The following is a 21,360-nucleotide window of genomic DNA, read 5'->3' as shown; positions in this document are numbered from 1 at the left end:
AAAGCTAGAAGCTCAATTTTTTAAAAATTAAATATTTGTTCCTGGAGCAAACAAAATTCTATGGCAAATTCCCTGTATATGTCTGTAGTTATAGACAATTTGGGATTTTGGTATACTTTTTATGTCTCTACTGAAATCTTCCTGTACCTCTGCATTTGAAAGTTTTTTTCCATCTAGTGATCATTTTTGCTGTGTTTACTCTATGGCCTGTAGCTAAGGCATGTTTTGTTAGCTGGGCACTGAATGAGGCTTTGCTGATGTTTGCCATGTGGTGATTTTAGTCTTGCATGGGTTTTTTGTTTTTTTTTGTGTGCGCTTATTTTCACTAATGTTCATTCCTGGAATTCCTCCCTGTGATTTTTGTAGTTCTAGGTCTGTGTTTGTTAGCATGAATCTTTACAGTGAAGCTTTGCTAACATTCGTTCATGTTTTTTTCCAGTAGATCATGTGGTAAACGTGCTATACAATTCTGCTTTTTTCTTCTACTGGTTAATTCTTTAAAAAATTCAGAACCCATTTCAATCTGTCTAATGCATATTTTAATTATGCCCTTTTCTACAATGAGATTTGAAATCCAATTTCTGCAAAAGAGGCACTAACACAGTTTCCTGGCCAGATAGACAGTTTTTTTGTTTATAAACTGGTTTAAAAAGCTGTATTAAAGCTTAGGTTTAGCTTGATTTTATTCACTGCCATAACTTGAACTTTGCTGCTTTATTAAGTCTGATCAGTGGTTGAGCTTTGCTGGTTGGTGGTATAAACTGTATTTTATTTATGTTTTTTTAAATCTTTTTTGAATATGGTTATGTGGGCTTATAAGGCTGCATCCACACTGGCAAAAATCAGACCTGGAATTTACCACCAGTGTCCAGTGATGCAGTTTTCAGTTTCACTGGTAGTAGCATAAGATGGAAGCTGTATTAGAGACAGGGCTGAAGTGGGCTTGGGCATTTTTACCACCATGTCTTATATCCCTGCTGTGAGCTACTACCTTGAGTTACACTCTGATACCAATAAAGATTAACACTTCTTGGCTAATTAAAAATTAACTACCATATATGTTAATACAAAAGTGGCCATACTGTTCTGTTGTTTGGCCAAAACTTTGTAAATTGGTGCCTAAAAGTAAGTTTCTAAATCAATATTTTGGTGCTCAAATAAGTGGTCTGACTCTCAGAAATGGTTAGCACCCACCAGTTCCTGTTGTAATCAGAGTAAATACAGATTTACAGCCTAATTTTAAGCACCCATTTTTGAAAATTGTGCCCTTTATTTTCGTTATTTTACCAAACTATTGACCTTTATTTTTTAATATATTTTTGTAAAGAAAGAATTTGGGTTCCATTCCTTCAGTGAGCTTTGCATGGCCACAGGGGCCTGCTGGCACAGAGCTCATTGCTGGAATGGGGGCTTAATTAGTGGACTGATATTTTGAGAGGAACAGATTGTTATAGAACACTAACTGCCATTCTTTTTTGCCACTTTTACAGAATGACAGGGAGGGAGTTTTTCTCTCGGTTTCCAACCCTTTATCCTTTCCTTCTCCAGCAACTGGAAGTTGTAACGAGCACTAAGAACAGGTAAGAAGATAATCATGTGGAATTCTACTGATATACAGTATAGTTTAAGGGTGAGGGGTTAGAGGTACTGCTCTTTAAAAGTGTTGTTAATAAGACTCTTGGTCCATTTCGCTCCCTCTGTGGCTATTCAAGGGGCACTGTTGAAAAAGAGTAGCGTATTAGAAGGGGAAAAGTTTAGAGGGATGGTCAGGGAGGGACAGAAGCAGATGGGGCCAGGTGAGGACTTTATTCTTCCTGTGGACTGCAAGAGTGGGGGATGGCATTTAAACCCCATGCATCCCTTCAGAGGCCCTTTTTACCAGCATCCACCCATCCACCTATGAACTTGGCAAAAGAACAGGGTTCTCTCTTGACCTGCTGCGAGCATTGCAGTAGTTGCTCTTTTCCTTGCAATGGGGTTGGGAAGGAATTTTTCCCTGACCACCAGATTGGCCGAGACGGAATAGGTTTTTTCACTTTTCCCACTGTTGGTCCTATCTTGTAAGCTCTCCAGACCAGGGACTGTGGTCAAAACATTAAAAAATAGGACATGGTGGGGTTGAATAGGGGGAGTTAGCGTATAATGTTGCTACTTAAAATTTGTGGCAAATATCCTTCCGATGTGGGTGCTCGGTATGGAAGGGTTATGGTTATCGGATAAAATGGACTGAAAAAGGTTTTGAAGGAAATCATCCCTGAAGGGGGCTGAGTAAAGGATGTGTGAGGCTCTTCTGTCTCATACATCAGGGAGCTGACCCTCCTCCTTTTCCTAGTCACCTTTAAGGGAGCTAAGGAAGAGGGTTTGGGGCTCTTATAGCTGGAACAGCGGGAAGCTAATCCCCCTCCTTCCTGCACTATACAATTGTTGCTAGGTACTCCCAGTTATTTTAAGTGAATAAAGTTGCGGCCTAATTAAACCACATTCATTGCCTCCTGTCTTTCTTCTGGTGTGGAAGGACAGTGATGGCTCCTCAGTTTGCCTTTGCACTTATTGTATTACTAGGCTTAAACAAAAATAGCTTGTAAGCGCTCCAGACCAAAATATGTCGTCAAAATATTAAAAAATAGAAGCCTAAAGTTGTACTCCATATCCACATTTAGGCAACTAAGGGTGGGATTTTCAAAAGCACCTAAGTGACTTAGGAGCACAAATCCCATTGACGTCTAAACATGGATTTAGCTCAGTTTTAGGCTTCTACTTTTGAAAATGTTGGTTTGCAGCTTGTTTTTCCGGTGCCTACTTCAATGGACCCCTGATCTGGATTGGAATCTCTGGGTGCTACTGAAAGTCAGATATAGTTATTATTTGTATTTCAGTAGCATTCAGAGATTCCAATCCAGATCAGGGGTCCACTGAAGTAGGCACTGGATAAACAAGCTGCAGGCCAACATTTTCAAAAGTAGAAGCCTAAAGCTGGGCTAAATCCAGCAGTGGATTCCATAGGGCTCTAAGTGGTTATTTTAGAACACTTTGAAATATGCTGAGTTTTAAAGATGTTGAAGGAAGCACAATTTGTTTTAGTCTGTAACTGTTTATCACTGTTGGCATTGCTCCACTGAAAATTAAAGTCATATCCTCTAGTGAGGGCAATTCGATCCCTAGTGAGGGTTATTTTTAGCATACTACAACAAGGAATATCTAGCTGTCAGAAAACAGTTCATAGTGCTTTACTGTTATAACAAATTGCCTTCCACATTCTTGTTTATCACCATTACAATATACTCATATCCAAATAACACTATATATTACGCCCCCAAAAACTAAGATAAAGAATGTTAAGATTGCAAAGTGAAGCACTCACAAGTTAGGAAATGCCCAATTAAGGTTGCTTGTGAAAATTTAATTCAGCTTCCTTGTGCATATGCTTTATGATACAGTCTTTAATTACACGATCATGTACTATATTTTCCACAGGACATCTTCGTCATTCACTCAGGCCTTATTTACCATACACCATTCAAATCCTGCCCAGAATACAAAATTGTGTATTTCTTCACAGGCATTTCTGTTGTGCTCTCACCATAGTATCTGAATGCTTCACAAATATTAATGAATTTTTTTTCCCCAACACCCCTATTAGAGTAGATGGTATTATTTTCCCTATGTTACACATTATATTGATCAAGCTTTTTCGATTTCCCAAGTCATGGAGAAGTGTTACTTGTTCAGGTTTTTGAAGTAATGTTAGACAATAAGTATGTAATGTACCAACTCTTTTGTCAACCTCTTCTCAAACTTCATCTTATTTTCCTAGAGTAGATTATATGTAAAAAGGGATTTGATTGATTCACTGAGATATTTAGATGTCTCTCATGCATGCATTTGAAATGAAATAACTCCTATTGTGTGTAGGTCTCTCTACTTAAAGGTTGAAAGGTTTTAATTTTTTATAGAGCAGTAGTAGAAGGATGTGTAATTTTATGTAAATTTCTACTTTGCAACATTTACTGATATATCAGGGGCAATTATTGGTGTAAGCAGACATATTTAAGGATAATATTTTTAACCAAATACACCTTGTAATTTTTCATTTAGTGAAACTGGTGAGTTGAAGCTCCATCCAAGTTTGTTCCTTTTGCTTTTGATCCTGGGTAAGCTGTATCCTTCTCCAATGGATGGTGCTTACTCAGCTCTCAGCATGGCACCGTTTGTTCCTTTTATTATGAGGTGAGATACATATTTCACAAGAATTTTGTATGCTTACTAGAAAACATTCTCTGGTGTTTTTTTCATATGAAGAGAATTGTAGTTCGTTTATTTTATACTTTTCAAAAGTATTCAAAATGCTTTGTAAATGTTAGTGACCATTTAGTTGTAATAACTCAGAAAAAACCCTGTTATTTTAATAGTTGCTTGCAGTGTTGTTGTAGCCATGTCAGATCCCTGGGTATTACAGAGACCAGGTATATGAGATAATATCTTTTATTGAACCAACTTTCGTTGCTGAAAGAGACAAGTTTTTGTGCTACACACAGCTGAAGAAGAGCTCTATGTAGGTCACAAGCTTGTTCACCAACAGAAATTGGTCCAATAAAAGATATTACTCACACACCTGGTCTCTGTTACTCTAATACTATATTAGATCAAACAAAGTTCTTGATTCTGTATTAATATTTATTTTATTTTCAGTGGGTTAAGAAAAAGACTAGGATAAACAAATCTCATGTCAGTCACTGCAGGGATCAGACACTTTTCCTTCATGTACAACATTGCACAATTAATTGGCTAGCATTGTGGGTTTTTTTAACCTTCATCTGAAGCATGATGTATGGTATGGTCACTACCAGAGACAGTACGCTAGAATTGATGGATGAACTTGATTGACCATGCTGTGATCTGGACAGTAGATCTTGTGCTACTGATCTTTAAGGAGAATGTTTTCAATTCCTGCAGAATGGATTTAGATGTTCATTTCCCATAAAAAATAATGGGAATTGTATATTTAATCCACAGTGCATGTTGTGGGAAACATAATGCTAAAAAAATTACTTCTATGTGGGGAGAAAATTATGGTTTTCAAAAAATTTTTTTGCTCTTCAGTAATATGGTAAAAGAAGACAGGACTGGGGGGTTGGGAAAGAAATGTGAATAGTTCTTAAGTGCAGAGAGGGGCTTAAATGCCTTACCAGCTGTGGGAAGATAGATTTTACAGTCTAATATATTACTCCTTAGGATCGGAAAGTTGTTCTTCGAGTAGTGTCCCTGTGGGTGCCCGATTGTAGGTGTGTCTGCATCCTTGTACTGCTGATCAGAGAACTTCGATAGCAATGTTTGTTCAGCCCATACATGCACTGCTCCTTGCCTGCCACCAAGCTAGACAGTATGCATGGGCGAATGAACCCTCCTTAGTTGCTTCTCAACCATCTTGACTAGAGAGGGAGGGATAGTTGTTCCTTCATGGATCATTAACTCTTTTAGAATTGCTAATTTTTAGCTTCCCTTGAAGCACTTTTCTTTCTTACTTCATTTGTATTTTATTTGGCTGTGCCTAAAAAAAAAAAAAAATAAAGGGAAAGAAAGCCGCCAACCCTAGTGGGGGTCCAAGCTCCCTGGGCTTCAAAAAGTGCCTCAGTTGCAAGGAATCTGTCCCAGTGACTGATGGACACTTTCAGTGCTGGTCGCTGGCTGGGAGAGAAGCACATTCCACAAAAGTGTGGCTTGTGTCAGCAACTGAAGCCCAGATCCAGGAAAGACAGAGAGCTAAGATTCAAACTCCTAGTCATGGATTTGGCCCTTCAACCTCTGGAGTCCCAGTGGGAGCTCTCACTGCAATCCTATACTTTGAAGGGAGGTGAGCCCAGGGAGACGAACCACTCACGTAAGGCCTCTAAGAAAATATCTGAGAGTTCTCAGAGCGAGCCCTGATTGAGCTGAAAATGATCTCCAGCTCAATCAGTATCATCGGTACCAACAGCACTGAAGCCGTCTAAATCTGGTACCTAGTGCACATGTGGTACAGAGGCGACGGAGCAAGTCGGGCTGCCTAAAGACCCAATGGGTGCAGGCAAAAAAGTACTGGTACTGTGGGGGTGCGAAAAGCACGGAAGATCCACTCCAGGGAAAGTTCCATTGGTATGGTCGTCAGCACCAGTACTGACCCCAATGCACCATGCACTGACAGACCTCATTACCAGGGCCTCATCTCTGACCCATTCGCTGCAAGCCTCTCAGCACTGACAACCATCTTCGGTACTGATGCCATCCGCACCACTGGATTTCCAGTGCACAATGGATCTTTCGGTGTCTGATGCACCGGATTTGTCTCTATTCATTACTGGGGCCCCAGTACTGAGTTCACCCAGAGCCCTGGACTCACTGACATCTTCCTGCCTCATGCTGCCCTTCTCATCACTGGAGTCAGAAAGTAAGTGACAGGACGGGATTCCCACCGCTCTTCTCACCCACCAAATGGGGCTCAGTTTCACTATGGACATCAGGCTTATTGTCCCCCTGATCCACAGCCTCCCTGGTTTGGTCATCCTGGCACCAACCACAGGACTTTTTACATTAATTCGTCTCCTCCAGAGTGACGCTCCCTATTAACGAGGCACTCCTGGACCCTGCCAAAATCATATGGCAGACCTCTGTATTGGTCCTGCCAACATGCAAGCGGGTAGACAAAAAGTATTACCTGTCAGCAAAGGACACAGAGTTTTTCTTTTCCCACCTGCCTCCCAATTCAACCATTGTGGACGCAGTCAACACTAAGGGCCACCAGCATCAGTTCAAATCCACCCCCTTATGAATGGGACTGGAAATGCCGAGATCTGTTCAGCAGGAAGGCATATTCCTCAGCCACCCTCCAGTTCTGCATAGCAAACTACCAAGCCTTGCTGACAAAATATGACCTACCAGAACTACACGAAACTTGGTTCCTTTATTGAGCAACTTCCTGATTCTCACAAGGAACAATTCAAGGCCATAATCAATGATGGCCAAATGGTGGTTAAAACTTCCCTCCAGTTCGCGCTACATGCAGCTGACATGGCAGCACGCTCGATTTCTACAGCCATCGTGATGAGATGGGCTTCATATCTTGGTTTAGCTGGGTTTCCTAAAGAGGTCCATACTATGGCGGAGGACCTTCCTTTTGAAGGGACAAAGTTATTTGCTGAGAAGGTGACTGCATCCCTTCACAAATTGAAGGATTCTAGGGTAACTCTTCAATCCTTCAGGATCTATACTCCTGCCTACAAAAGAAAGCATAGTCCTCAGCTACCTTTTAAGACACTCTCATCACAATACTCATATCAGTACTTGTCTCATTGATCTTATAAGCCACAGAGGAAGAAGCCTAGGTTCCCCAGGGAAAAGCAGTTGGGATCTCAACCAACTTTCTCTCAGCCCTCTACCTCAAAGAGGCAGTTTTGACAAGTTGGTTGAGGTGCCTGTAGAACATTCTACTCACCATCTCTCAGTGGAAAACCCTACCCATCCCTTTGGAGACCATCTTATCCTGTTCCGCAACATCTGGGAGTGGATAATCTATGACAAATGGGTGCTGGAGATCATCCACAATGGGTACGCCATCCATTTCTCCTCCCTCCCATCTCTCTTCAGGGACTCTTCTCATGAGAGTCTGCTATGTCAGGAGATAAACCATTTCCTCAGTGTAGGAGCCATAGGGCCTGTGCCCACACATCTAGTAGGCAAAGGTGTCTACTCTCACTATTTACTAATACCAAAGAAAAAGGGAGATTGGAGACCCATACTGGACCTTAGAGTGCTCAACAGATATATCAAGGTGCAGAAATTCAAGATGGTCTCTCTTTCAGCAATTATGCTAGCATTAGAGAAAGGAGACTGATTCTTGGCACTTGACTTCCAAGGTGCATACTTCCACATTTCCATCATACTGAGTCACAGACGTTACCTCAGGCGCATGCTAGGCCAAGCCCATTACCGATACAGAGTGCTCCCTTTCAGCCTCTCGTTGGCCTCCAGGGTATTTTCCAAGTCCTCTCGGTAGTGGTGGCCCATTTACACTATCAGGGCATCATGATTTATCCTTACCTGGATGAATGCCTTGGTAGGGCAAGTTCCTTCACCAAAACCCAGTGAGTCACCTTGACTACACTGAACCTGTTCCAGAATCTGGGCCCACAAATCAATGTACAAAAATTGACATTAACACTTGTACAAAGACTAGAATTTCCAGACAAAGGCACTCCTCCCACATCAGAGATTCCTCAGTCTCTCCACACTGATAGAGACAGTGCAGTCCAGCTCCCAAATTTCAGCCAGACATTGTCTCCAGCTCCTGGGGCATATGGCTGTCGGCACATCAGTCATATCTCATGCCAGACTATGCATGAGATGCTTCCAAGCCTGGTTCAGTTTGGCTTACAGGCTGAACAGACACAGCATAAACAAATTATTATTGATGTCCAAGGTCAAGCAATCCTTGGACTGGTGGAAAGACCTAGTAAACATATGTCCGGTAATCCCACTTGTTCAGCCTTCCCCATTGTTACTCCTGACCACTGATGTATCCCTCATAGGATAGGGTGCGCATCTCAATGGACTCATGGTGCAGGGCAATTGGTTGTCATCTGAGATGCACCTTCACATCAACTTACTCAAACTCAGAGCAGTCAGAAATGTGTATGCTCACTTCCTCCTACTGATCAAAGACATGCACAGAAAAGTTCTGACAGACAATGTGGCCTGCATGTATTATATAAGCCGCCAGGGAGGTGCCAGATCACACTCCCTGTGCATGGAAGCACTAAAGTTATGGAACTGGTGCATTTCCCACAATGTCATAATATCAGCGGCCTACCTGCTGGGAGTGCACAACATGACAGTGAACAACCTCAGCTGCAAATTCCCACTTGCCTACAAATGGGAAGTAAATTCTGTGGTCCTACACAATATATTCCAGCAATGGAGGACACTGAGAGTAAACCTGTTAACTATTTACCAGAACAAGAAATGCTGTCAGTACTGCTCCAGAAGGGGATAGGATGACACTCCATGGGGGATGCTTTCCTCCTCCCATGGGATAATGGTCTTTTTTATGCCTTTGCCCTATTCCTGCTAATTTTGAAAGTCCTGTTAAAGGTGCAAAGAGAAAAAGAAAACCGCATACTGATTGCTCCTAACTGGCCCAGGCCAATGTGGTACCCTTACCTGTCATAGCTGACACTGTGTCCACCGATGACTCTTCAGATCATTCCATACTTACTATTACAGAATGAGGGACAAACTCTCCATCCCAACCTGCAGATTCTGTGACTCAGAGCTTGGCTCCTTCATGGTTCCACATGTAGAAACACCTTGCTCTGAGAAAGGAGCTACTTGTCATACCTACCTATAAAAATGGAAAAGATTTCAAATCTGGTGTCAGCCCCAAGGCATCACCGTGAATACAGCCACCCTACGGGTAGTCATAGACTACCTGTTGACTCTCAAGAAATGGGGTCTCTCTATCAGCTTGCTAAAAGTTCACCTAGCAGCAAATACAACCTTCCAGGTAGAAGGATACTTAATCTTCTTCCCTCCGACCACAAAAAGGTTTCTCAATGATATAGTGAATGTTTTTCCCCAACCCAGACTTCCCACTCCTGAACCTAGTGTTAAAAGGACTGACTAGACTGCCATTTGAACCCATGGCTACTTGCTCACTAACTCACTTTTCAATGAAGACAGTGTTCCTGATCGTCATTACCTCAGCAAGAAGGATAGGGAAGATGGTGACCCCGATGGTGCAATCCCCCTTCACTGTGTTCTTCCTCAACACTGTAATTCTTAGACCACATCTGAAGTTCACTCCCAAGGTGACTTATGCTTTTCATATAAATCAACTTATTCAACTTCCACCCTTTTGTCCTAAACCTCATCAGGATAATAGGGGAGCCATCTTCTATACACTCATGTGAGGAGAGCCTTGGCCTTCTATTTGGACAGAACAAGAGCTTTCAGAAAATCTGAGACTCTTTCTCTCTGTTGCAGATAAGTCAAAAGATACAGTGGTTTCAGCTCAAAGACTCTCTAAATGGGTCTTGAATGCTATCAAGCTCTGTTTCCAAATTTGTAATGTGCAATCCCATCTTCAGGACGCACGCACTCTACAAGTTCAGTCGCCTCTTCTGTCGCCTTCTCCAAGGGTATCCCTGTATCATAAATCTGCAGAGCAGCTACCTGGATATCTGCACATACCTTTGCAGAACATTATGCCATCCTCGGGGATTCAGCTGCAGACGCCAGATTTGGGACCACAATGCTAACAGATTCGACTCTGAAGCCCCAGCCTCCAGTGGTGGGCGTTGCTTGGGAGTCACTTACAGTGGAGCATCCATGTAGACACTACTCAAAGAAGAAGATGAAGTTACTCATCTTGTGCAATAACAATAGTTCTTTGAAATGTGTGTCCCTATGGGTGCTCCAGGACCCACCATCCTCCCTTCTACTTGAGCGTTCTTGTCAATGACTGTGCAGTAGAGAAGAAACTGAGGAGGGTTCACCTGCACACTCTGACTAACCTCATGGTCAGCAGCAGTACATGCATGGATTGAATGGATACTGCTACCAAAGTTCTCTGATCAGCAGCGCAGAGATACAGACACACCTACAGCAGAGCACCAACTGGGGGACACATTTCGAAGAACCATTGTTACTGCACAAGGTGAACAACTTCATCTTCATTATTAAATCTAGCTACCAGAGCAGTAAAACAAGTTAAACATGTTTCTTCTCCAAGTCTTCTCCATTTCTTAAGCTGCTATTTATAGTGGAAAATAATAGTAGCTCTACCTGTATATCTCTCTCAACAGATGCCACATTAAAGCATAGCATCTTGTATCCCACAGTGTTGCTCAGCATTTGTAAGAATAAACTCAATTTACCATATACTGTTTCTAAAAACAAGAACTGTAATAATATAAATTTATCTAGAGGTGCATCTATCAGTTAGGTCATTTAAGCTATTTTCTGCCTTCATACCATATGTACTTCACTGACATTTTATATATGGTCTACAGTAGAGAACAGTGCCTGTCAAACATGCATTTTTGCCATTTTTTCAGTTTACCTATTCTGTTTTTCATGTTCACTCTGCATTCTAGCTGGCTACTCTTAGCAAGAGACACGTATAAGCGACATAAAGCTGCAACACTCGTGTCCTCCTTAGCAACTGCGGTGAATATTTTTTGGACCTGTGAGCATTAAACCTTTTCACAGGAATGTTGTAGAACAAATAAAATATATGTGAAGGAAAAACTCAAGACATTGAGAGATCTATATCACCAGGGACTTCCCCTCCTTAACTCCTATTGACTGCAATTATGTCTGCCATGCAAGTAATGGGAAGGAAAAAAGAGATTTGTTTCCAAGATTTTCTTTCTGTTAAATATGGACAATAAGTTAGTTATACTTTTAACAAATTGGTCTAAGGCTGGAGAAACCTTTTTTTACATCTTTCAGAAAGAAAGTTTCATCAGACTTTGAAATGTAAATATCCTGGCTGATACTTAGCAAAATGCTGACTTTTTTACAGTTGTCTGGAGTTATACTGAAAACACTGCTGACTTTTTAAAATCACTTTGTGTTCAACCTGACATTCTTGATTGTGTGTCATTGTATAATTTGGTTTTTTTTTTTAAATGTACATGAACACTTCTCTGGATGCACTGATAATTAGTTCATTTCAACCTCTCACTGTGCATTATCTATGATTTATAGAGATGACTCACCTAAGGAAAGAGACTTCAGTTCCATCTTTTAAATTTTCCCTTTCCACAAGAGTAAATGAACCAAAGTAAAACTCCCTTTTCCTGAACATTTCTGATTCCTTTTAAGATTGTAGGTGGCAGTGTAGATTATTTTGAAGTAATTTGAGTAAGGATCAAAGAGAAAGCATGATACCAAAGGATGTTAATCAACAATATACTAAAACAGCATACGTTAGTCATTCTTTGAATCCGTCAGTGTAGTTATATACATCTATATATATGAATGTGTGTGTATATAATTTCTTGGCAATCCAATCCAATTATAAAATGTAATTGCTATATTTTATATATCATTTAGGTTTATATGATTTCAAGTCCTATAGAGCGCTAACATCACAGTTTATAGAGGATAGATACTATATATGCAGAGAGAGAAAGAGGGAATGAATAAACAGTATTGCGTAACTGATCTTTAATCCCTATACGCAATGAAGTGGCATTCATTTATTGATCTGAGGGAATGAACTGAGTACTTGGTGTGTTTGTAAGCAAACAGACAGCTCCCTTAACAATAGTGTACTTGCTTGGAAGATTTCTATTAGGCTTTTGAACAGTTTCAGTTCAGCTAAAGTGGAATTTTCCATCTAGTGGGAGTAGAGTTAAGGTCGCTCTGACCGGGCTGAAATGAATTTCACAATAGGGGTAGGATTAAATGCTGCAAGGACAAATCTCAGTCTCCCTGTAATACATATATTTTCTACTTCCTGATAAACTACAACATTTGATTGCCTATCTACAGTTCTATTAAAGGTACTTGTTTTTTTTTCTCCAGATGTTTTATTTGGAAGAGTACACGATTCACAACTTATTACCTCATTTTTTAAGGTTTTTGAAAGGTGTTGTTTTAGAGCTAGATATGTCTGACATACTGATTACTTTTTAGCATGATGGAATGTACAGAATGTTTTTGATTAACAAGGGAGGAAATCTGGAGGTGATATTTTAACTATAAAATGAAAACATTTCTAAAAAATATTCTTAGCTGTTAAAGTGATCCAAATTTGAATGACACTTGTATCCATGTCCTCTTCAATGCCACATTATTCATCTGGTGCTTAGTGTCGAATAATCTGGGCTGAATTCTCCGGAGGTATAAATCAGTGTTACTCCATTGACTTGGGAGTGGTGGTGAGAATCTAGCTGTCTATACTTAAGGGCATGTTTCAAAGCAGAGACATAAGTAATGAAGATCATTAAAGGAAACACATTTTATGGAGAAAGTTTAATTAGAAATGCAGAAGTTTTGTTAAGAATTAAATATTTTTAAAATGTATGCATTGCCACATTGTGTCAAATCTGGTAATTGTATCTTTCTATCAAAATGCATATTGTAACAGCTTAAAGGGTTGGAAAACCCCATAAAAGGAAATCACACATGCTATTTTATTTTTGAAAGTGTGGTATAATTCGGAGTACAACTAGTCCTTGTTTTTGCTTTGCCTTTGTCCAAGTATTGCTTTACTACATTTTGATTTTGAACAGTAATAGTAATAGTAAACTATTTGAATAGTAAGCTTGGAGGGAGTGTAGAAGAGGAGGGCTCCTGACTCAGATAGAGAGGAAATGAATGCTAGTGTGGAGGTGGGAAGAAGTAGGAGTTTGGGACAAAGAGCCAGGGGTCTGGGATGGAGGGAGGAGAGGCAAGTGAGAGTGGAAGCATGTGGCGGTGGAGGGAGAGCAGAGAGAAAGAGAAAAACAGGGACTGATAGTTATTGGACTGGTGGGACAAGGAACCAAGGTGGGGAGCTGCAACCCAGAGCAGGGCAGGAAGACTGAGTCATAAAAGTGATGGATATGGTGTAAGAACCTAAATAAAGCGTTACTTATAGGAGGGCCTGGGGAAACAGCTATAAGATCTGTGCATATGTGAATCCAATGGTCCAAACCTTTACTAAGACGATGCTAAGGGGTCTTCAGAATTAGTGACTGCACAGGACCTATTTTGCAAGTTGGCAGCCTCCGTGGGGGATGAGGGTTGAGCCCCTCCACTAACGCTTGATTACTTGAGTTTTATGAAGTGTGTGTGAAAGATGAGCTGTTTCACACCAAGGGTATGTCTGCTAGTGGTTGTTCCTTCTAACCTGAGTTAACAGATTCCCAGTTGACTCACATTAACTATCAGGTTTATATGCTGTTAGTCTGGATGCTCCATAAACATTTGTTGCAGATTTGTGGCCTCAATTAACTCAGGTTTTTAAAAAACCAAAACAAAAACCTGTAATATATATGTACGGTATGTGGCTTGAGCTATACTTACATAATTTAATATGCCAGAAATTAACTCCATTCTGTACTGTACTTATCAAAAAGATAAATTGTAAGCATGAAATAGCTATCTCTTTTGAAACTTACCATATGCTAAATTAGACTAACATAGAGTATTTTGTAGGTATATTGAACGTTAATAATCTAGCAGTGAGCCACAAGCTAGATACAAGAGATCTGGCTCTTTCAGTTAACAATCTAAAAGGAGGAGGTTCTTTCCTGAGAGTTCTGTCAAAAGTTATTCAGAGATGAATTAGCCTTTCATTTGTGCCTGAGCCAATATTTAATACATTATTTTAAGTAACATGCTGGTATTACTGAAACATTGTCTTATGTATTGAAATTCGTATTTGTTCCAGTTCTGGTAGAAATACTAACATGAATAGTAATGTATTATATTTAATACTGTAATGTAATTGTTTATGGGCTAGGACAAGTCAAAGCTTACCTTGACTGATGTTTACTTGAAGTTTAAATAGTATGACCTTCAATTGTGCCTTGTTGAATGTTTATATATAGAATAAATTTCCTCTTGATAGATTTTTTGATTAGTAAAATATTTTTTCTGATGTTGAATTATTTCACCATGAAGTTTTGTAATCAGTTTGTTCCCAAAACATAATAGGTATACTAAATATGTGTGCATTAATTATTATCGTAGCGCCTAGTAGCCCAGCCATGGATCAAGACTATCTTGTGCTAAATGCAGTTCTAACTGTATTAATTATGCTGACTTGTCTCCACAGTTGTTTTTCACTTCACTAACTCACAGCTACCATTCCAATTTAACTACTTCGTCTTACAATATCACCTTTATTTTTCTGTCCTTCCCCATGCATTTTCCTTCACCTATCCCCAGCCCCACCACTCACCTTCCCAAATTGCATATCTTCTTCCCTGTCTCCACTGCCCTGTTCACCTCAATTCCAGACATGCAAAAGGAAAGATATCATCAAAGTGATGATTAACAGCTATCACTTATGAACAACAAATTACATTACTTTTAAAAAATGTGATAATCTCGTTGTAACCATTTTGTTACCATCCCTGTAAACCCATTGTTGTAAACCACTTATGTTGTTACATCTAATGTTAGTTGTATAAATGTGTGAGAGTAAGGGTTTGCAGGATTGGGCACTTGAATTGTAAACTTATTGGAGGAAGGGACCATGGGCCCGATTTTCAGAAGTTTTGAGCTTCCATAACTCACATGGACTTTTTAATTCAGACCACCTCTGTAAATGAGGCTGTTTTATTTATCTAGAGTTCCATGGCTCTTATTTATTAAAAGCAACCATAAGGCTCTCTAAATATTAATTTTTGTTACTTTTCTTAAACACATTTCATTTAAAAAAAATTATTATGAATGTAGATCTTCACTAAGTGGTTTCTTTTTTCTTTGTATTTAGAGAAACCTAACCTCCATAGCCAGCTTGTATTGCTTAGAAAGCATTATCATTCACAATACAATACTGCAGTAACTTATGGTAAATGATTTGTCAGCAAGCGTCTGATACTGCTCCCATTTAAGTTAGTGGCAAAACTCTCATTCATTCCACAGGGACCAGGTCTGGACCCAGAATGAGTAACAGAGCAAGAAACTCAAAATGTAAAATGAAAATGTTTGTAAAGTTATAATGTACACAGCCAAAAATTTCAAATTTAGATGTCTAAATTTAGGTTCCTAAATTTGTCTTTAGGCACCTAAATAGAATTGGCCTGATTTTCAGATATGCTAAGTACTCACCGTTTCCTTTTGAACTCAAACGTTACCATTACAAAGGGACGCTACATAATCTCACAAAAGGAAAAGTAAAACAGTAATCTTGTCTTGTCTTGAGATATCTACAGTACATTTTTTGAGATAGACTCTCTAATTTTATTGAAAACTTTGTAAGTAACTTTTTAGAACTTTATTTAGAGAAGATAGTTCTATGGACATTTTTGTTGTCTCAGATACCATCATTGAAAAATATTCCTAATTTATTTATTATTGTTTAAAAAAGAGTAGATTCTCTGTTTTTTTGTTTTTGTTTTTCTTTAACTTCCTAATGTGCAATTGCTTATGTAAACTTAACTATTTTGTTCTGTGTCTGACTGGTACAGCAATTAACTGAATTTCTCTCCTCCAAACCCTAGTATTAATTTGAGAAGTGGCCAGTGTAGATTGCTAGAGAGCTGTGTAACCATGTGGCTCTCCCAACCTTTTTGCCTTTTTCCTTTTGCTGTATTTTAGCATATTGTGGCACGAACAGGAAACCGGATGCCAGAAATGTGCCTGATTGCAACTGCCAATGTTATGAGATAGGGATTTTATCAACAGCCAACAGAAATTTCTGTTAGGATAAATGTTCAGCATGATGTGAGGGGCAGTACACTTGTTGCAGATGTTTTACATTATCACAACTGCTCTGAGTTACTGTCGCAAATTTAAAGTTTGTCCCTAAGTCTCTGTGTTGAAATGTATATATCCTCCCTTTTTGTTTGTTTGTTTCTTATATTATCTGGTCCATGTTATCGAATCACAGAATCGTAGGATTGAAAGTAACCTCGAGAGGTCATTTAGTCCAGTCCCCTGCACTTGTGGTAGCACTAAGTTTTGTCTAGACCATCCCTGACAGGTCTTTGTCTAAACTGCTCTTAAAAATTTCCAGTGATGGATATTTCACAACCTTGCTAGTCAATTTATTCCAGTGCTTAACTATCCTGACAGTTAGGAAGTTTTTCCTAATGTCCAATATAAACCGCCCTTGCTACAGTTTAAGCCCATTGCCTCTTGTCCTATTCTCAGAGGTTAAGGAGAACGATTTTTCTCCCTCCTCCTTATAATAACCTTTTATGTACTTGAAAACTGATATCATGTCTCCCCACCCCAGTCTTCTCCAGACTACATAAACCCAATTTTTTCAATCTTCCCTCAGAGGTCATGTTTTTTAGACCATTAATCATTTTTGTTGCTCTTCTCTGGATTTTTTCCACATATTTCCTGAAATGTGACACCCAGACCTGGACACACATCTCCAGTTGAGACCTAAGCAGCGCGGAATAGAGTGGAAGAATTACTTCTTGTGTCTTGCTTACAACACTCCTGCTAATACATCCCAAAATGTTTGCTTTTTTTGCAACAGCGTTACACTGTTGACTCATATTTAGTTTGTGATCCACTATGAACCCCAGTTCCCTTTGTGCAGTACTCTTTCCTACGGAGTCATTTCCCATTTTTGATTGTGTTGTGGACTACTTTGCAATTGTCCTGATTTAATTTCATCCTCTTTACTTCAGACCATTTCTCCAGTTTGTCCAGATCATTTTGAATTTTAATCCTATCCTCCAAAGCACTTGCAAACCCTCCCAGTTTGGTATTGTCCACAAACTTTATAAGTGTATTCTCTGTGCCATTATCTAAATCATTGATGAAGATATTGAACAGAACTGGACCCAGAACTGTGGGACCCCACTTGATATGCCAGTTTGACTGTGAACCATTGATAACTGCTCTCTGAGAATGGTTTTCCAACCATTTATAGTAGTTCCATCTAGTTGTATTTCTCTAGTTTGTTTATGAGAAGATCTTGCGAGACAGTATCAAAAGCCTTACTAAAACCAAGATATACCACATCTACTGTTATCCCCCCCATCCATAAGGCTTGTTACCTTGTCAAAGAAAGCTATGGGTTGGTTTAATATGGTTTGTTCTTGACAAATCCATGCTGACTGTTACTTATCACCTTATTATCCTCTAGGTATTTGTAAATCAATTACTTAATTATTTGCTCCATTATCCTTCCAGGTACTGAAGTTAAGTTAACTGGTCTGTAATTCCCGGTATTGTCCTTATTTCCCTTTTTGTAGATTGCACAGTTTTTGCCCTCATCCAGTCCTCTGGAATCTCTCCTGTCTTCCATGACTTTTTTAACATAATTTCTAATGGCTCATATATCTCCTCAGTCAGCTTCTTGAGTATTCTAGGATATATTTCTTCAGGCCCGGATGACTTGAAGACATCTAACTTGTCTAAGTAATTTTTAACTAGTTCTTTCCCTATTTTAACCTCATATCATATCTCATTTTCACTGGCATTCACTATTGCATCCATTTGCTATTAACCTTTCTGATGAAAACAAACAATGTTGTTGTTTTGAGTTGTAGTTGACTGGAATTATTTTTATTATTTGGAATCTGAATGATGCAAAAATGTTAGAAATATTCAGTTCTTGCTAAGGAAGCTTGCTGGGTCCACTTTTTGTTGTACTACAGCGGCAACTATCATCTTGAGTTCAGTTTGACCTTCCAAAACCTATTACCTGATATAAGTACAGAAAAAATATCTAGAGGTACATACATAATATAAAAATTATGTATATCCAGTTGTAAGATGTAGTGGGCTTTTTACATTTGTATTATGTTTTTCTGTGCTAAATCTGTATTGTGAGAGTATTGTATATATTTTTGTTTGGTGCAAAACAATCTTAAACAATTGTATAAATATTTCCTTTGACAGGCCTAGAATGAGGAGTTCATTTGAGATGGAACAAAGTGACAAATACGCTGACTATCAAAACAAAGCTGCTAATAACCAAGTGTTCTGAATTATTATCTTTTGAGTACAGTAGCCAGTGTTTGAACAGGTGATCAGACCTACTCTTAACTTTCAAATGTATCTGAAAACACACTTTTTGGAAGCCACTAGCAACCATGGCATGATCATTTGTGGGCATCTGCTTTCTCTGAGCAAACCTGTTTGCAAAGAGCTGGTAATGATGGTGAATATATTTCCAGACAATTTCAATTTATTCTTTTGTACCCACCAAGTCTTTCTCTTACCGCACTAACAGATAGTATATATTTATCATATTTGTCATTTGCTAAATGGTGAGACTACTGTTCACCGTTTAAACGTTTATCCTGTTACATCTCTACTCTCCATACAACAAAATTAAAACTGAACTGCGTTTTTAAATTGATTTACACAGTGGCAGTGGTTGAGCAGACTGTGAAATGCTTAATTTCTGTTAACTGCATATGGGAGAGATGCTTGCATTGCTAATCTAAAGTGGGCATGATTTTCTGACCTCTACGAGAGAAATATATGCTAAAAGTCAGTGAGTAGGAGAAAGGCTTGGTGGGAATGATAGATAAATTAAAATCTGGAGATATGTGCTTTAATCTTGAATATAGTTTTTCTTCTTAGATATTGTAACTTGCTGTATTTAGTTTACACAGTTAAGCCCAGTCCAGCAAAGCACTCAAAGACAAGCTTAATTTTAAGCACAGGAGTAGTCCAATGGAATTAATGAGTCTACTCATATACTTAAAGCATGTGATTAAGTGCTTTGCTGAACCAGAGCCATTTAGTCACATTAACTTCCCTCACAACAGTATACACATGAAAGGACAGAAAAATAGAAGGGAATGAAGCATGTCATGCAAATGACTATAACAAAATAAAAGAGAGACAAGGTGGATGAGGTTAATATATTTTATTGGGCCAATTTCTGTTGGCGAGAGACACAAGCTTTGGAGCTACACAGAGCTCTTCCTCAGGTGTGGGAAAGGTACTCAGAATAGCACAGCTAAATACAAGGTGGAACAAATTCTTTAGCATAAGTAGTTAACATATATTGTAACAAAATAATTCATTAATTACAAGACTAAAATCAGTAATGATATTATAAAAGTTTCATTATTATAAAAAGCAAAACAAAAACAGTTTGAGCCTCTGAGAAGAATCTGGGTCAATAGAGCTGTTCAGTTGCTACTCTTGAACTAGTGTAGGGAGTGGGCCACATATATGGAATGTGGAAAAGATCTGGAAGAACCTAAACACTCTGGTTGCTGACCTACTTGCTATGGTTCTAATAGTAAGATAAAGTATGAAAATTAATCTTGGCATGTCCTCAGCTGCAATCAGTTCAAGCACTTAAAATCTTGGCGAAAGAATGAGATTTAAGTTATTGTTTAAATTATATAGTTATATTAAAATAAAGGAAAAGGTTTGACATTGCAGCAGAAAATTGTGTTTTGACTACAGTCTTTGTTGTGGGTTTTGCTAACTAATTGGTAATAAGTGGTGTTGTGTAGTTCTTCCCATGACTCTGCATTTGTGAAAACAAACTACTATTATGTTCCACAAGTTACTAAATTCAGTTTTTAATAGCAAGCATTTTTATTTTCTCCATGTTTCCTTTTACACAAATTCAAATCGGCAGAATTTTCGTTTCTCTGGTAGAATATCTGCCAAATACCAAGAAAAAGTGAATCTCTAATTAACCCCATGTGACTTCAACAAATTGCTAAATAAATGTGGTTGTCATTGAGCCATTGCTGGGGATTTCTTGATAGCAAAAACAACAAAAAGATTGAACTGAAATAGAGAATCCCAGCAGATGTAATAAAACTGAATTTGAATTTGAAGAGAAAATACTTCTATGAAATAAAAACTGTACACACAGAAGTTAATTGGGTAGAGCCTTTTCTTAAACTAAGAACTCTTATTTTATGTATAAGTGCTGATCACTGTCTGAATTACAACTCTTATTTCTGTTATTTATTCAGTTTGCTATCAAGTGGCCACTTTCTATAATAGTCACAGTGCTACTGACAAGAGGAGAGAAACTTATTTACTTTCTTCCTAAGATCTCTTAAGTGTGTGTGTGGGGGGGAGGGGGGGGTGAAGAGTTTTGAGCTTTTAGTATAACTTGTTGACCTATTTCACAAATAGAAAAAACCTACATAGTTTCTGCACTATTAATGTATGCTATAACTGACTTTAAGTGCTTATGAGAAGAGTATTGCCTAATGTTTTATCTTATTCATCTGTGCTTTTCCAAGCTTTGTTGTGTTGGAAGAGTGATATATTTACTACAGATTTTAAAGAGACTAGAAACTTATGCAACTATTAAAAAAAACCCAAATTCACTCCTTTTAAAATCGTTTTACATAAATTCAAGGATATATTAGTGCTTAAGCACTGCAGAAAAACATTGATATTCCACCTAATCTGTTTCTACCTGTGTCTCTGATGTTGGGCCCCTTTCTTACTTGATGCATTAATTTTAAAGATTGTAAACTACAATAAATTGTTACTACTGTGGAGACACAGAGTCCTTACTTTTCTTTAACCTTTGTCAAGCAAATATTTTGACAAAATCTGAAAGTAAATACTGCATTTTCCTCAATTTATTTCAGATTAAAGAAAAAATGCAATCAGACCAATTATAATGCATATAAATCCCAGCAATGAGCAACTGAAGGTAAAAAATTTGAGATTTAATTAGTCTCCCTTCAGATACATTAGTTCTTG

At 38.6% G+C, this 21,360-nt stretch overlaps 1 protein-coding gene across 2 annotated transcripts in view; it reads left to right on the top strand.

Moving 5' to 3' along the window:
• Window positions 1–21,360, top strand: part of THADA (THADA armadillo repeat containing) — a 345,314-nt gene that overhangs the window by 115,963 nt on the left and 207,991 nt on the right. For both annotated transcript variants that reach the window (XM_067565060.1, XM_067565061.1), the window contains exons 27-28: window positions 1,491–1,580; window positions 4,096–4,227. In XM_067565060.1, the coding sequence (XP_067421161.1) occupies window positions 1,491–1,580; window positions 4,096–4,227 (222 nt within the window). The remainder of the gene's footprint in view (window positions 1–1,490; window positions 1,581–4,095; window positions 4,228–21,360) is intronic.

The sequence above is a fragment of the Emydura macquarii genome, unplaced genomic scaffold (genome assembly GCF_026122565.2).
Source record: "Emydura macquarii macquarii isolate MOO-44397 ecotype Brisbane River unplaced genomic scaffold, CSIRO-AGI_Emac_v2 contig_2676, whole genome shotgun sequence".
Lineage (NCBI taxonomy): Eukaryota > Metazoa > Chordata > Testudines > Chelidae > Emydura > Emydura macquarii.
The sequence above is the reverse complement of the archived record's forward strand: the minus strand, read 5'-3'. Positions and strand labels throughout refer to the sequence as shown.